This window comes from Nycticebus coucang, chromosome 6 (assembly GCF_027406575.1).
Source record: "Nycticebus coucang isolate mNycCou1 chromosome 6, mNycCou1.pri, whole genome shotgun sequence".
Taxonomy (NCBI): Eukaryota; Metazoa; Chordata; class Mammalia; order Primates; family Lorisidae; genus Nycticebus; species Nycticebus coucang.
In genome coordinates, this window is record NC_069785.1 from 118,616,399 (window position 1) to 118,634,655 (window position 18,257).

An 18,257-nucleotide genomic window follows, 5' to 3' on the forward strand; every position below is an offset into this window, starting at 1 on the left:
GTCAGTGCAATGTCATGATTAAGAGCTTGGGCTTTGGCCCTAGATCAAATATGTTTAAAATTCCAGCTGTGTTGAAATCCCAGCTCCCCCACTTGCAAGCTGTATGACTTGGGCAGTGCTACCCTACCTATCCCTCCAATCACTACCTGCAGCAACAGTGACTACTCTTTATAGGACCATAAAACACCGGTCTCATAAGGTCGTTGTGAACGTTAAAGACCACTTGTGCGAAGGGTTTACCCTTTTGCTTGGCAAACAGTAAGTATTAAGCTAGTATTACAAATTCAATACCTCAATGTCTCTTTCCTTGTAACCTCTCAGATAAATGTATAACTACAGCAAGAATAGTTCTTTTCTCCAGAGTGCCCCCAGACTCTTTAAGTTAGGTGCAGGTGACAGAGTAACTCATTAAAAAAAAGGAAAACAGAGGAATAATTTTATTGTTATCATTGTTATTTATCTTCTATTTTAATCTCTCTTCACCTACAAGAGTTTTGCAGCTCAGTCCCTCGCCCATTCTACCTTCCAGAAATTTTGCAAGTGAATTATTTGAAACTGATTATTAGCATCCAAGGAGGTGGTGTGAGTGAGGAATCTTTTTCTGAGTCTATTGATAGCTTCCATCAGTGTCTGTTGAAACGTCAGTGAACTGTGAGTCATTTAGTGCTTGTGTGAATGTCACATTAGCTTTCAGGGGGCATAATTTACTGTTAATTAATGGTCACTTAAATCCTTAATCTCTCTCCTGTAATTGATCTTTCTCCCAGGCAAATTTGCATTCATAGTAGAAATGTAATTTATTATTTCTTCCCATCTTAAACAAAGAACTCCTTCCCCTTTTGGTTTATTTAAGTGTATTTCCATTTGCTTATTAATTTTCTCCTCTTGTGGCTTGTTTCTCTTTCGTTTCTAGCCCTAGCTTCCAGAACGTTCTCTGTTTTTTTCTTTTTCTTTTTTGAATTTTTGAGACAGTCTCACTCTGTTGCCTCAGGCTGGACTGCTGTGTTGTCACAGTTCTCAGCAACCTCAAACTCCTGGGCCCCAGTGGTCCTCTTGCCTCGGCCTCCTGAGTAGCTGGGACTACAGCTGCACCATGCCTAGCTAATCGTTCTTTTTTTTTTTTTTTTGGTTTGGGTTTTTTTTCTTTTTCTATTTTTAATGGAGACAGGATCTTGCTCTTGTTCAGGCTGATCTCCAACTCTTAAGCTCAAGCAATCCACCCACCTTGACCTCACAGAGTGCTAGGGTTACAGGCACGGGCCACCACCCCTGGCCCAGAACTTTCTCTTTTTAACCAAAGACTTTGACACATTCTAGAAAACATGTGTTTATCCATAGGAAAGCCATGGATTGTTTTCTAGAAAAGTTAGCAGAGAGGAATTTAAGTCTTTATGAGCAGAGGATGCAGGGAACACACAGTCATTTCTCAGAATTATGTTTTAACTCTGTATCGGGTCGTTTCCCGTACATTTCATTATTTCCCCGACTGAGACTTGAATTGGGAGCTTCCAAGCGAGGTAAAAGTGAAGCTGCCCAAAGCAAAGTTTGCAGGAAAAGCACTGGGCCAGGTTTGCTTCGTGCTTCTAACTTCCCTCCCCTGCGGTACACCAGCCAGAAACGTTCTCAGGTAGAGAGATTCACAGCACACTTTTTGACAATAACAGTTCATAAAAACCCTACAAATGATGCCTGACGCAAGCCACCCACCTTAGTCCTGCATGCCTGAATAGCTAACACCATTGTAGGCATCTTCTTGGGTGAATAGTTAGGGAGTCAAAATGCTCATTAGATTCCCAGTTTTGATGGTAATGAAAGTGAATATTCCGCTGCCCACAAGGAGCCTGGCATTGCACCTCAGCCTCATTGTCGGCATTTGGGTCAGACCCACATTGTTAAAGCATAGAAATTGCTGCCTGTGGTGGCAAGTGACATGACATCATTCATAAACAGGATTGCCACACAGGGAGAAGCGATCTCATTTACAGTTTCCTGCTGGATCCCTCCTACGTTTAGCAGCTCATCAAAATAGCCATCCAAACCACTGACAGCCCAGGCAAATTCACACGCAGGACGCTCCAGATAGATTTCACTCACTCATTCTACCCAGAGACGTGCAATTTGCTTCAGTCCAATGACTTAGCGAAGCTTTGAATCCCCTAAGGGTTGGCAAAGCTTGTGAGCAAAATATCCTTTTGCAATTCAGAGAAAGCCCTCACAAATTTGTCACTTCCAATTGCTGGCGCTCTGTCCTTTTGCTTCCTGTCCTCTGGCCTCTCCTGCCTCAACACCAATCATGGTTCATCTGCGCATCAAGAGGCCTGGGTCAGAAGAAGCACGTGTTCCCCAGAACCAGAGAGAATTTCCCCCAAACAATGACCCCATTTTCTGACAAGTTCATTTTATTTAAAGACAGACAAAGCGAGAAAAGTGATTTTTGAGGAGCGAAGTATGAATTGGAGCCTTCTTAATCCCATCAACTATAAATCCACACAAATGTGGGCGTTCACTGGTTTGTCTGAATTTTTGGTCAGATTTCCCTTTTAGTTGTTGAATGACAAGTGAAATATCAAAGGAAAAACCAAGGCGGGAGTTAAATTTTGGCTCAGGGTACAGGTGGGTTTCCTCTGTATGCTAAGGAATAAAGAAAAGATTGTCTCCGGGACCCATGATTCTTGTAAAACAGAATCAAGCTGCAGTTTGCAACCTTGGAGATGAGGTTGATTTATTTATTTTTACAATGCGATCTCTCCATGGGGCACTTACGCCATCAGCTTACATTGAAATAAATGTTTGCCAAGACCCTACCAGCTGGCTGTGCATTCATGTAGAATGGGGTGAGCTGAAAACTACTTTCTTTTTTTGAGACAGAGTCTCACTATGCTGCCCTCTGTAGAATGCTGTGGCATCACAGCTCACAGCAACCTCAAACTCTTGGGCTTAAGTGATTCTCTTGCCTCAGCCTCCCACGTAGCTGGAACTATAGGCATCCGCTACAACATCTAGCTATATTTTTGTTGCAGTTGTCATTGTTATTTAGCAGGCCCAGGCCAGGTTTAAACCTGCCAGCCCCAGTGTAGGTGGCCGGCGCATTAACCATTGAGCTACAGGCGCCGAGCCTGAAAACTCAGAGCCCCTGGGTCCTAAGCAGTCTTAATCCTCTAACTTTCATCTTCATAGTGATAGTTTTTTTCCCCAGGAATTCTAGCTATGGATACACCTCATCCCAGGAATTCTGCTGTACATCTTCTCACTAAGCAGCTATTACAGAAATATCACAAGGAAGTGAGACCAGTTCATGACTGGGCTGAGACCACCACTGTCTACCTGGATATATCTGTCCATGCTGTACTAGATGTGGTAAGAGCCATTCTTGCCCTTTCCTATTCTTGCTATCTTGTTTATTTACACTTTTATTGTTGATTATAGTCACGTAGTTGTGCTGTCCAATATTGTTTATTCTAACTATCTGACTTTATTTTTGTACCCATGAACCATCCCCACTTTATCTTCTCCTCCCAACTCCTCCTCCCAGATTCTGGTAACATAATTCTACTCTTGGACTCCATGAGATCAATTGTTTTTAATCTTGAGCTTCCACATTTGAGTGAGAACATGCAAGATTTGACTGTAGTTGGCTTATTTTGCGTAACATAATGTGCTCCAGTTCCATCCATGTTGTTGGAAATGGCAGGATTTCATCATTTTTTGGCTATAGCATATTTTCTTTATCTGTTCATCTGGGGTTTTTTGTTTTTTGTTTTTTTTAGCAGGCCCGGGATGAGTTCAAACCCACCAGCCTCGGTGCATGTGGCCGGCAACCTAACCACTGCGCTACAGCGCCCAGCCAGTCTATTCATCTGTTGATGGATGCTTAGGTTGATCCCAAATCTTAGCTATTGCGAATAGTGCTGCAATAAACATGAGAGTGTAGTTATCTCTTCAATTTTCTTTCTTTTGGTAGTTCCTACCAGTGGAACTACTGGAGATAGTTTTTTGAAAAATCTCCATGCTATTCTGCTAGTGGCTATGCTGACGTACAGTCCCAGTGACAGAATACAAACGTATGAGGGTCTCCCTTTCTCCACATCCTTGCCAGGATTTGTTATCGGCTTTCTTATGGATAAAAGCAATTTTAACTGGGGTGAGATGGTATTTCATTCTAGTTTTGATCTGCATTTCTCTGATGACTAATAATTTTCAGCATCTGTCATGTATCATTGGCCATTCGTATGTCTTTGTTTGAGAAATGTCTACCCAAATCCTTTGCCTATTTCTAACTGGGTTATTGGATTATTTTCCTATTGAGTTTTTGAGCTCCTTATATATTCTATTTATTTATTTATTTATTTATTTTGAGACAGAGTCTCAAGCTGTCGCCCTGGTACGAGCACCATGGCATCATAGCTCACAGCAACCTCAAACTCTTGGGCTTAAGCGATTCTCTTGCCTCAGCCTCCCAAGTAGCTGGGACTACAGGTGCCCGCCACAATACCCAGCTATTTTTTGGTTGTAGTTATCATTGTTGTTTGGGGGGCCTGGGCTGGATTCGAACCCGCCAGCTCCTGGTGTATGTGGCTGGCACCCTAGCTGCTAAGCTACAGTCGCCGAGCCTATATTCTAGTTATTAATCCCTTGTCAGATGGGTAGTATGTAAATATTTTCTCCCATTCTCTAGGTTGTCTCTTCACTTTGTTTTTGTTGATAGTTTGCTTTGCTCTGCACAAGCTTTTTAGCTTGATGTGATCCCATTTTTCCAATTTTGATTTGGTTGCCTGTGCTTTGAGGGTATTACTCAAGAGGTCCTTGCTTGTATCAATGTCCTGAAACGTTTCCCCAATGTTTTATCTTAGCAGTTTCATAGTTTCAGATCTTAGATTTAAGTTTTTCGTCCATTTTTATTTGATTTTTGTATGTGGTGAGAGATAAGGGTCTAATAGTTTTGTTCTTCTGCATTTGGCTATCCAGTTTTCCCAGCACTGATCCAACTGTTTTTACTTATACCCTATAAAGGATACCATGTAAGTGGAATCTATAGTATTTTTTACCTTTTGTGTATGGCATCTTTCACTTAGCATAATGCCTTTGTGATACATTTATATTTTTGCTTTTATTTTTTTTTTTTTGAGACAGAGTCTCACTTTGTTGCCCTTGGTGGAGTGCCGTAACACCCTAGGTCAAAGCAACCTCAAGTCTTGGGTTCAAGAGATTTTCTTGCCTCAACCTCCCAAGTAGCTGGGACTACAGGCACCCGCCACACTACCAGGCTACTTTTTTTTCAAGATGAGGTCTTGATCTGGCTCACTCTGGTCTCGAACCCATGAGCTCAGGCAATCCACCCACCTCAGCCTCCCAAGTGCTAGGATTACAGGCGTGAGCCTCCTTCCTGGCCTTATTGTGTTTTTTTTTTTGTTTGTTGTTTTTGAGACAGAGCCTCAAGCTGTCACCCTGGGTAGAGTGTCGTGGCATCACAGCTCACAGCAATCTCCAACTCCTGGGCTTAAGCGATTCTCTTGCCTCTGCCTCCCAAGTAGCTGGAACCACAGGCACCTGCCACAATACCCAGCTATTTTTTGGTTGTAGTTGTCATTACTGTTTGGCTGGCCTGGGCTGGATTTGAACCTGCCAGCTCTGGTGTATGTGGCTGGCGCCTTAGCCTCTTGAGCTATAGGCCCTGAGCCCCTTTTTGCATATTTCAAAGTAGTATTCCACCGGGTTAGTGTACTGCAATTCGTTTATCTGTTTACCAGTGTTTGTCTATATACATGTACATTGTTTCCTTTCTGGTGCAATTATGAACAAAGCGGCATACACATTAGCACATATTTTCATTTCTCTTGGATAAATGCTTAGGTGTGGCGTTGCTGAGTTGTATGGTAAATCTATGTTTAATTTGGTAATTAAACATCCAACTGTGTCCCAAAGTGGCTATACCAGTTTGCATTTCATTATTTCACTTTCAGTATCTGAGAGTTTCAGTTCCTCCACACAATTATCAGCCCCTTGATGTTGTCAATCTTTAAAATTTTAACCATTCTAATAGATATGTAGTAGTATCTCAATGTGGTGTGTGTGTTTTTGTTTGTTTGTTTGTTTTGAGACAGAGTCCTCACTTTATCACCCTCGGTAGAGTGCTGTGGCATCACAGCAACCTCCAACTCCTGGGCTTAGGCGATTCTCTTGCCTCAGCCTCCTGAGTAGCTGGGACTACAGGCGCCCTCCACAACGTCTGGCTATTTTTTTTGTTGAAGTTTGGCTGGGGCCGGGTTTAAACCCACCACCCTTGTTATATGGGGCCAGTGCTCTGCCCACTGAGCCACAGGCACCACCCCTCAATGTGATTTTTAACTTTTATTTCCTTAAAGACTAATGTTGTTGATCATCTTTTCATGTGCTGATCTGCCAACTATATATCATCTTTGGTAATACGTTTGCTCAGATCTTTTATTCGTCTTCAGGAATAAAAGAGTTCTTAATGAGCTTTGAGCTTATTTCTAGACTCTATTCAATCTAACTAATCTCTCTGTTTCTCCTTAGACCAATACCATACTCTCTTGATTTCTGTACCATTATGGAAGTTTGGTTTTTTTTTTTTTGAAACAGAGTCTCACTATGTTGCCCTCACCCTGGATAGAGTGCTGTATCATCACAGCTCACAGCAACCTCAAACTCTTGGGCTTAAGCGATTCTCTTGCCTCAGCCTCCCAAGTAGCTGGGACTACAGGCGCCTGCCACAACACCTGGCTATTTGTTGTTGTTGTTGTTGTTGTTGTTGCAGTTGTCATTGTTGTTTAGCTGGCCTGGGCCAGATTCGAACCCGCCAGCCTCGGTGTACATGGCTGGTGCCGTAACCACTGTGCTACAGGCACTGAGCCCATTATAGAACTTTTAATAATGTGAGTCTTCTGATTTTGTTTTTCTTTTTCAAAATTTTTTTTGATTTTTCTAGTTCCTTTACCTTTCCATATAAACTTTAGAATTGACTCATCAGTTTCTTTCTTTTTCTTTTTTTAGAGACAAGGTCTTGCTCTTGCTGAGGCTGGTCTTGAACCAGTGAATGTAGGCAATCCACCTGCCTCGGCCTCTCAGAGTGCTAGGATTATAGGCATGAGCCACCATGCCCAGAAAACTCATCAGTTTCTACAAAAAACTCTTCTGAAATTTTGAGTGCTGCATTGAATTTGTAGATCAGTTTGAGGAGAATCGACATCTTTACAATATTGGGTCATCCACTCCATGAATATAGTGTATCCATTTGTTTAGTTCCTAAATATCTTTTATTAATGCTTTGTAGTTTCAATGTTTTGCATGTATTTAGTTAAATTTACCCCTAAGTATTTCACTCTTTTGCTATTATAAATAGTATTTTAAATTCTAATCTAGTTATTTGTTGTTTAGCATGTAAGAAAATAATTGATTTGTACATATAGCCTTGAATCCTCTAACACTGATATCTGTATTTAGGTTTAGAGGCTTTTTTTTTTTCTTTTGCAGTTTTGGCCAGAGCTGGGTTTGAACCTGCCACCTCCAGCATCGGGGGCTGGCGCCCTACTCCTTTAAGACACAGGCACCACCCAGATTTACAGGCTTTTTGGGGATAGATTCTTTCAGATTGTTTATGTAGAAAATCATGTTATAGGCGGCACCTGTGGCTCACAGGAGTAGGGAGCCAGCCCCATATGCCGAAGGTGGCAGGTTCAAACCCAGCCCCAGCCAAAAACTTCAAAAAAAAAAAAAGAAAGAAAATCATTTTATCTGAGAGAAAAAGCAATTTTACTTTTTTCTTTTTTCTTCCCCATCTTTATATCTTGTTTCTTTTATTGCCTTGTTGCACTGGCTAGGACCTCAAGTACAATGTGAATAGAATGGTGTACTGCTCTACAAATATCAATTCAATAAATGTAGTTGATAGTGTTAGAATCTTCTTTATTGGCTCGGCGCCTGTGGCTCAAGCTGCTAAGGCGCTAGCCACATACTCCTGAACTGGCAGGTTCGAATCCAGCCTGGGCCTGCTAAACAATAATGACGGTTGCAACCAAAAAATAGCTGGGTATTGTGTCAGGCACCTGTAGTCCCAGCTACTTGGGAGGGGGAGGCAGGAGAATCGCTTGAGCCCAGGAGTCGGAGGTTGCTTTGAGCTGTGATGCCACAGCACTCTACACAGGGCGACAGCTTGAGGCTCTGTCTCAAAAAAAAATTTTTTTTCTATATCCTTTCTGATTTTTTGTTCAACTATTACTTACATAGAAAGGGATATTAAACCCTGAATTATGACTGTGGTTTGTCTATTGCTGTTTGGTTCTGTCAATTTTTGCTTCCTGTGTTTCAAAGCTGTTATTACATATACACATTGAGGACTGTGTATCTTATTAATGAACTGATCCCTTTGTCATTATGAAATGCTCCCCGTTACCTGTAATAATATTCCCTTTCTTGAGGTTTTTCTTATACTTTCTTTCTGCATGGTATTTCTTTTGCCACTTTTTTTCAAATGTTTAATCTATCTGTGTCTTTTGTATTTGAAGTCATTTCTTGTAGACAACAAGTAGTTGGGTCTTGCATTTTAATTTTTCTTTCAACTTTTGATTTTTAAGTATTATAAATTTCCAGGGAATTTCAAAGAAATGTGTACAAAGCTCTCACGCACCCTTTACCCAAACCCTCCCACTATTAACAACTTATGTAGATATAGTATGGTCTCAGTATTTGAAAATTGGGGCAGCCACCACATTCCCTGTCAAAGGCTTGGGTGGCACCTTAGCTGCGGTGGTCTGGACATGCTGGGCTGTGGCTGAGGGCACTGGGGAAGTGGTCGCAGTGCTGGCCTCTGGGGCTGCTAACGGCCTCAGCAATGGGACAGGTGGGACATTGACGCCGTTCAATAACCCGCTGTCCCGCAAGCTGCATTAAATCCTGGAGATGAGGCTGGAGAACAACACGGAAATGTTGGAAGCTCTCAAGGCACTTTCAACCTTTTTCATTGAAAACAGTTTGTGGGTAGGGCAGTGCCTGTGGCTCAAAGGAGTAGGGCGCTAGCCCCATATGCCAGAGGTGGCGAGTTCAAGCCCAGCCCGGCCAAAAACTGCAAAAAAAAAAAAAAAAGAAAGAAAATAGTTTGCAGACTTGAAGAGATTTACGTGGGGATATTGAACATAGAAGTTTAGACATCAGTGAAGAATTTGTAGGCTTTTTTTTCTTTTTTGAGGCAGAGTCTTACTATGTCACCCTCAGTAGAGTGCCATGGTGTCCCAGCTCACAGCAACCTCAAACTCTTGGGTTCAAGCGATCCTCTTGCCTCAGCCTCCCAAGTAGCTGGGACTACAGTCACCCGCCACAACACCCAACTATTTTCTTGTTGCAGTTGTCATTGTTTAGCTGGCCCGGGCCGGTCTCAAACCTGCCAGCCTGGGTGCATGTGGCTGGCGCTGTAACCACTATGCTATGGGTGCCGAGCTGAATTTGTAGGCACTTTTTAAGGAAAAAAAGGAGGATTTCATCAACTGAGAACTAACAATCTGGAAGGTTAAAGGAAAAAAGCGGTATTAGCAATGAACATATCCAGATTGTAGTCTTTTAAACACCATTTCCTACTCAAAGGAACAATATTCCAAGAAAATATTCCTAGAAAGCGAGGATGCTGCCTGAGACCCATTAGCCAAGCGTCAAAAAGACACTGGAGCTACTCTGAAGAGACTTCAACTGGCCGAAGATAAGATAATTTGACTGTCAATAAAAATATCTGCAGCGGACAGAAACACACCCACGTAAAGGTTCACAATGGTATTGAAAGAGAATGCTCTTTGGTTACCTATGGTGGGTATAAGGGAACCAACTTTTTATTTTGAATAGTGCTAAGTGAAAGCAAAGAGTCAGGCACTTTCTCGTCTTTTATACCAACTTCACACAGTTGTTGAGGAAAGGTGTCTCTTTATAGAAACAGTCCAGCTAATAAATGAAGAGGAAATGGTAGAATGAGAAGATTTGCAGCCACTGTTGAATTTATGGATCTAGGTCAGAATTTCTCAGCCTTGGCACTATTAGCATTTGGGGCCAGTTACTTGTCAGGGACTGTTTCTGTGCTGTAGGATGTTAAGCAGTGTCCCTGGCCTCGACCCACTAGATGTTGGTCGATGCTTTTCACGGTTGTGAATGTGTCCAGACATCGTCAGATGCCTTTCAGGGGCAAAATCACTAGGGTTGAGAACCACTGTTATAGCCATTGGTTATCACCAGGTGCAAACCTCACAGAAAGGAACAACCGGGCACGTGACTCCCGATAAAGGTATACTGGAATATAATCAAGCTTCTAAATCTCACTGGCAGCTCCTAGGCAGCCCTGGGGACAGAGAGGTATGTTCACACCATGAAGATCTCAGGAAAATCTGGAATGCTGGGAACTGTACAAGCAAATGAACTGGTGGTTTCTTCAACAAATAAATTGTAAGAGAAAGAGACATAGGGAGAAGTGATTATTATGGTGGAGTAATTGTGATTGGATTAATCTTAAAGAGTAATATTAGGAGTATAGTTATTATTACTATGAAGATGTCTGTTGGTGAGTATTAAGGGAGGTAATGATTGAAATTTTATGAGATGTATCTTTTAGGGTGTTGGGATCTCAGATGGAGGATGAATTTCGGTTTTCTAGACCTCTGGAATTTAAGTGAGTTTAAGCTTTAGGGGGGTTGTTTCTTGAGCCGAGTATGAGGGAAGATTTTTAGGTGTCGTCTGTTGACCTGTCGTAATAGTTGGATTAAGGAAAGGCTTAGGGCGAGATATATGAAATTATCCAGGAAATGAGGCTAATTTTACTGCAGTGGATATTGATAAAATTACTCCATGAGGTCCTTGCCATTTTGGCTCAAGTGGTTTTTTGGGGATGATTAGGAGGAGCTACTAGAACTTGATCTGCTGGGTGAAAGGAGGTGGGTAATGAAGGTGTTGGGATAGGAAGAAGTGTGTCTGTTTGTTTCCATAAAAGGGATCAGATATACTGAAAAAGAGAGGATAAGATGGAGGGAGATAATGGGCTATCTGATGATGTGAGTCCTGGAGGAAGAATGGGTCTACCAAACATTAATTCAAAAGGAGAGAGGTTGGAGGGTTTTTTTGGAAGGGAATGTAGGCATAGAAGTGCCAGGGACAGAAGAGCGATTCAGTTTAAGTGAAGTTTAAGGGAAAGTTTGGTTAATATAGATTTTAGGGATCTGTTAGACCTTTCAACCTTCCCTGAAGATTGAGGATGGAAAGGAATATGGAAATGTCAGGGGATAGCTAAGGCTTTGGTTAAGGTTTGAGAAATGGTGGAGGTGAATTCAAGTTCCTTGTCGAACTGTAAAGAACAGGGGATTCCAAAGCTGGGAATAATGTCTTGGAGTATGATAGAGGCAACAGGGGTAGTCCTTTTGTTTGTAGTAGGAAAGGTTTTAATTTAATTTGAGAAGGTATTTATTAATATTAAGAGGTATTTATAAGGTTTGATTTTAGATATGTGTGTGAAATTAAGTTGCTAGTTTATTTTAGGAAGCAGTTTCTTAGCTTGGTGAGTTGGAAAGTGTGGGAGGTCAGACTTTGTTTGCGGGTTAGAGCGCTGGCAGATGTCACAGGATGATGTCAGTTGATTCAGAAACTCTGAATCTATTTGTGAGAGAGGAAAGAAAGTTTTAAGAAATTGTAGTAAAGTTTGAGAGTTAGGGTGAAATAATTTGTGGAGATAGATGAGGAGGTCATGAGTGGGAGGTTGATTTGTTTCTTCTATCGTAGTAGTAATAGGAGCACAAATAAGTAGGAGGTGAGAGGAGGTGTTAGGAGATGAGTGTTGGAGAGTAGCCGTACACACTGCATGGTCGGCTCGGTTATTACCCTTTGATATAGGTGAGTAGTTAGATTGATGTGAATGGTAATGAACAATGCTAATAGTCTTAGGTAATTTAGAATATTTTAGTAGTTTGATAATAAAGTGAGAGTTAAGATGTCTTTCTTGTATTTTGGAGAGGTAAGGGAGAAGAGTGTCTAGTGTTTGAAGGTAATCATGAGTGGGTGACGAGTCAGAGGGAGTAGGTAAGAGGGATGCAGGATTTAGTGTGGATATGTGTTAAAAAATAATGATGGGTCAGATAAGAGAGGTTTGAAGGTTAAGAATGCGGTATGGTGGTAGGGTTTGAAGATTTTTGTATGTTAAAAGATCAGATAGAGAATGAGGGGATAAGACAGTAGTAGGGGAATTAAAAGTGAGTTTCTTGGATTCTTGTATTAGAGTAATTGTGGCTGCCAACGTCTTGAGATAAGGGGTTCAACTTTGAACAGTGTGATCTGTTTTGAGAGATAAGTAACTGGAGTAAAGGTGGGGCCTAGTTGATGTTTAAGTACGTCGAGAGAAAATATATGGTTTTTTGTACTATATAGGAGGAAGTGGTGAGAAAGATTAGGAAGGTGGAGGGCTGGAGCTTTTAATAAAGTGCTGTAGAGATTAAAAGAAGTGGAAATGGAGGTTAGGAGAGACTTATGAGGGTTATTTATCAATTTAAGATCAAAAGTTAGGGTGGTACTTAATTTGGAAAGTATGTCACATTCCAGAAGGGGAATTGGAAGGTAATATTAAAAGGAATGTATAAATGAGAAATTGCCAATCATGTAGTGTAAAAAAGGAGTTTGATATAGACGGTGGGAAAAACCCTTTACCCCGACAATAGAGGTGGGTGACAGGGAGGTAGGACGGCTGAACTCTTTAAGAACTGAGATGCTAGTTTCTGTGTTCAATAGAAAGGCAATCATCCTACCTGCCACCGTCATGGTTACTCTTGGCTTCGTAGAGTGAGAGAAGCCAGGGTCCCTTTAGTCTTCAGAAGAGGCAACTCCAAGTCTGCTTGTAGGTGCTATAGGTTGGCTGGCCCCATGTCCTCTCTGAGCCAAGGGACAGTCAGCCTTCCAGTGACCCTTTTTTTGCAGAGAGGGAATGGCCGTGGCAGAGGTTTGGGATTGGGTAACGTATTACCCAGTGGCCTTCTCCATCGAATTTGTAGAATGATTCGGGTGGTTGAGTCATGAAGCCGTCTTTTGCCCCTGATTACTTAGGTAGGTTAGGAATGATGGTCTTAGAGACACTGTAATATTTTGAGCTAGTATTTGATAATTTTTGGGTTTGAGATTTTTTATTTTCCCTTCAGAAAATATCATCTTGTCTCGTGTAAACTTTAAAGGCCGTGTTTAAAATTACAGTCTGGGGTGTCAGGGGTCCATGCTCCAAGCACTTTAGCTTAAGTTTGATGTTGGGGTAACTTTGGTTAAAGGAATAAGTTATGAGAACGTTTTTTTCCATCTATTGTTTCAGGATTTAAGTTAGTATATTTAATAAAAGCCTCAGGAAGGTGTTAGAGGAAAGCTGAAGGATTTTTAGACTTATCTTGTATGATTTTCTGTAATTCATTATAATTGATAATCTTTTGGTGGAAGCTTCAAGTTCGCAAAGAATGTAGGTAATAAAAATGTTTCTATTTTTTCTTAGCATTATTATTATAATTCTAATTTGGCTGGGAGTTAGGGACTGTAGTGTCACCTGTAGGATGCTTATTGTTTGGTATATGAAATTGATTTTTGCCTCTTTCGCCTTCTCCCACACTTGTTTGCACTCGTTAGAGGTTAGGGTATTGGTTAAAATAATAAAAACATTATGCTAGGTAAGTTGATAGGATATAGTAATACATTGTTATACGGTGATACTGTAGGATTATTATATGAGGAGCTGAAGGGAGAAAGAAGTAAAGAAATCTGGAGATTTCTGAGTGCTGAAGAACTGAGTGCTAGTTGAGGGAGACGAGCTCAGATTGGTTGATGGGGAAGTAGGAGGGACAGAGGGTGGAGGTAACCATGTGGTTGAGGGAGGAGTTGAATATGGCAGGCTGGAACAAAAATTACTCCTGTTTAGGAATCGGTGGCCACTTGTCTGCATGGCAGAGGTTTATTTGCCAGGTCGAATAGGTTTGGTTTAGGGAGATAGAGTAGGAGAGCCCTTTGTTATGAGAATTTTGGAATTATCTGAACATAAATTAGGCTTGGTTTTAAGATATAAGAAATTCTGAACATAGAGGACCTCGCTCCATTTGCCAAGGCGCTTACAATAGTTATATAAGTTTTGAATTAAAGAAAAATTAAATAAAGTGGTTAAACCTGGGTAGAGAGTTTCTTAATTCTACCAGGTGGCATAAGGAGCACCCCAGGGGGAGTTAGGTGGGCTAGGATGGCTTCACTCATGGCGATTCGTTGCAGAAATAAAGCGTGAGTAGAATCACGAGAGGACCAGGACAAAGAATGAATGTCTTTGCTACTTTGTTGCTGGCTGAGAAAACAAGAACACAGTCCAGGCTGGTCATCACCGTGCACTAGAGCAGTGTCAGGCCCTTGAGGCCGTGGAGAGCTTGAGACCTGGCACCAGGCGTGGAAGCTCTGTGCTAAGCCATGCAAGATCAAGGGGAATAGGGAACTCAAGCCTCGAGAAATGGGTGAATCACCAGGAATGTAAGCAACTCAGCCCATGATTAGGGAAAATTTACTCCCATAGGGGTACTTACCAAGTCTGGATGGGGCTGGTGGTGGATGCTGGTTAGAGCGCTTTGGCAAATGGACACAAGCCAATGCGGTGGTGAGTGCCGGGAGTGCGAGAGGAGGATAGGGAGCTCCCAGGAGCTAAAATCCCATGGAAAGGTGGAAGCTGCCCTTGGGAGCATTCCCTAATTACATCCCACTTCTGACACCTGATGAAAGGAGGGGCTCTCAACTGGCAGAGATCTCATAGACCATCAAGGCTCGTACAAAAGGTCTTTATTGGTGAGGGGGGATGTTGCAGGACAACACCACAGAGGAGTGAGGAAAGAAAGAGAGAGAGGGGAGAAAAGAGAGACAGAGAGAGAGGAGAGAAAGGGGAGAGAGAGAGAGCACACATGCCAGAGAGAGTTATATACCTTCAGTTAGGGGAAGTCTTAGAATGACGGGAGGGTAGAATAGCCAATAAGGAGTTACTGCACTGGCCGGAAGAGGCGTTAGGGTCAGGCCATAAGTTGGGAGGAGCTTTCTTTGGGGCAATTATCTACCAGTGGGAAAACAAATTAAACTTATTTGATTCATTAAAAGTAACCTGGCTTATTGTACCCTCAATGAATCCCCAACAATAAAAAAAAAAAAAGAAACAAAACAAAAAAAAAGTATATAGGAAATGGGCAGCGCCTGTGGCTCAAGGAGTAGGGTGCCAGCCCCATGTGCCAGAGGTGGTGGGTTCAAACCCAGCCCCAGCCAAAAAACTGCAAAAAATAAAAAAAAATTAAAAAAAATATATATATATAGGAAACATTGTCAAATATGAAATGGTGATTAATTTTATGTAGGTTATGGTTATATATATGTTCCAATATTTATAAAGCATTTGTCTGTCCTAATGTATAAAGCATTGGTCTGTCCTAAAGTATAAAGCATTGGTCTGTCCTAACGTATATTGTCAGTAAAAATTTTAATTCATCTAAAAAAAAATATTTTTTATGTAACTGGCTGGGTCCAAAGTTTATCCTAAAAAGAGAAAGAAATATTAAGAGAAGCTGATGAATTCTCTCCAATTCAAATTCCTGATGTCTTTGACAACTGAATACCTTTGGACTAAAAAGCAGATTTTTAGAACTTTCATTGGAAAGTTAACATGTCCATGAGTATTGCTAACCTAACTTCAATAGAACAGTTACGTGGAGCTGGGCTGGTTTGTAATGGCTTTTTGTTCAAAATATTGTTGATTCTTTCTGTGTTCTATTTTCCAGAAGTCAAGAAAATAATTTTCTGTCTTTTAAGCTATTTATAACTTTTCAAGCAAACTTATGAGCAGAGTTTGAAACACGCATTTTTCTCTCTCCTTGTTTTCTCTAAAATTTGAAAGCCATTTGTAAGAGTACTTAATTTCTGACAATGCAGTTATTTGCATAAGTTCAATAAGAATCTGTTTTGTTCTATAGGACATGATGAAGGCACTGGTTATTTTACCAAGGCTTTGGCTGGAATAGCATTTCCAGAGGTGTCCATACTGTGCTAAGGAATTAAGGTTGACTTTATAAGGCCAATAAAAAAAGCCCTTTGGAAAACTGGCCAGATACCCATCAGTAACATTTCCCGATCTGTGGTGAGTAACGAAGGTCACTTGCTGATGGGTCCAGGAATTGAAATGTGCTTGGGGACCCCAAGAGAAGAGGGATTTACCCAATGCACACAAGTATCTAATGGCACAGATGAAACCTGGGCTCTGAAAGGCTTTCAAGAAAGTCCAGTCTGAGATTCCTTATAAAAGATTCCAGCAAAGACAATTTTAAAGGAAAGAAGAGCCTAGATGGCTAATAATTATTCTTACTGCACTTTATGCAAATAATCAGACCCCATATATTGAAGGTACAGTTTATTTTGGCAAATAAGTTAGTTCTGCTATAATTTGCCTTTAGTAAAGAGAGAAATTTGAGAGAGAAAAATGATTCAAAGAGAAAAGTGGCTGTGGTCCACCTGTATTTGGATCCCAGCCTTGTCTGTACTGTCAACTCATAAAATGAGACGTAACTGTTTTACTAAACTGATCTGTTAAATGGGACTAAGAGCCTGGCCAAAGAGTATAGAATTATATACAGTAATTATATTTACTCAAAAGCCTTAAGACTCCACAAAGGTCACCTGTTAGCTACACTGAAAAAACTCTTGCAGTATTAAATGTTATCTAGAATTTCCTAGTAAATGGTGTAGCTGTAACACTGCATCCTACTCTGCTGAATCTGCTGCCAGCAGAAGCCAAGTGGCTCACTTGTCTGGACTTAAAATAGGCCTTTTTCAGTATAAGGCTGGCTCTGGGAAGCAAGAGGCTGTTTGCTTTCCAGTGGGAGAAACCAGACATGGAAACAGTACACATGGACCAGGTTGCCACAGGAGTTCAAAACACCCACGATTTTTGGAGAAGTGCTGGCTTGTGACCTCCAGAAATTCCTGGCTGAGGAATCAGAATGTGTGCTGTTCCAATATTTCAATGACCTCCTTTCAGGACACCCTACCCAGGAGGGCTGCGTCCAAGGCATGGACTGTCTTTTATGACATCTAGAGGTGTCTGTCTATAAAGTATCCAAACAGAAGGCCCAGATTTGCCAGCAGCAAGTATGTTATCTAAGATTTACTGTCCAGCAGGAGTAGAGGTATCTAGGCATGAAATGGAGGCAGGTCATTAATTGCCTCCTCAGCCTCCTGCGCCAAAAGCAGGTTTGAAAATTCTTAGGCCCAGTCGGCTTCTGTCATCTTTGGATCCCCAACTTTGCCATCTTGGCTAAGCCCTTGTATGAGGCAACTAAAGAAAAGGAAGGAAAGCCCTTGGAGTGGGGGAGGAGAACAGGAACGTGCCTTCTCTCAGCTAAAGATGAGGCTGATGGCTGCACCTGCATTGGGACTGCCAGACTTGGCCACGCCCTTTACTCTGTATGTCTTAGAGAGAGATAAAATGGCTGTGGGTGTGTTAACCTAGCTGGCTGGGTCCTGGCCAAGGCCTGTAACCTACCTCTGTAAGCAGTCGAATGGAGTGGCAAAAGGATGGCCACCCTGTTTACAGGTTCTAGGTGCTACTGCTCTCCTTGTGCAAGAAGCTGATAAGCTGACTCTAAGGCAGGATCTCAGAGTGAAAGAACCACACTCTGGTCAATTTAATGGACACTAAAGGACGTTTTTGGCTCTCTAATGCAACACTCTGAACCAAGCCATGCTCCTTCCAGTCAGTGGAAGAGAGACTGAGCATGACTGTACGGAAGTTATAGATAATGTGTACTCTAGCAGACCTGACTTACGTGACCAGCCCTGCACAGATGCAGACTGGGACTTGTAGGTAGATGGAAGCAGTTATGTGATGGTGCAAGGTGAGTGGCGGGCTGGGTATGCAGTGGTCACCTTAACAGAGACTGTGAAGGCTAAGCCCCTACCTCAAGGGACATTGGCTCAGAAGGCTGAGTTAATTGCCTTGACTGGAGCCTTAGAACTAAGTCAAGGGAAAAATGTAAATGCTTTTCTGACTCTCCAAGTATGCAGGACATTGTACAAGGAGAGGGGACTATTAAATTCTGGGGAAAAGGACATTAAGTATCAGCAGGAGATAACTTCAGTTGCTAGAGGCAGCATGGAAACCCCGGAAAGTGGCAGTGATGCACTGTCGTGGACATCAAAGAGATGCCTCCACCATCACTAAGGAGAACACCAGAGCAGACACTGAGTCA

At 41.8% G+C, this 18,257-nt stretch overlaps 1 protein-coding gene across 1 annotated transcript in view; it reads left to right on the plus strand.

The window, feature by feature from the left end:
- The window catches only part of HTR3B (5-hydroxytryptamine receptor 3B), a 54,688-nt gene that overhangs the window by 14,263 nt on the left and 22,168 nt on the right, over window positions 1-18,257 (plus strand). The window contains exon 3 of the mRNA XM_053595615.1: window positions 3,197-3,357. Within this exon, the coding sequence (XP_053451590.1) occupies window positions 3,197-3,357 (161 nt within the window). The remainder of the gene's footprint in view (window positions 1-3,196; window positions 3,358-18,257) is intronic.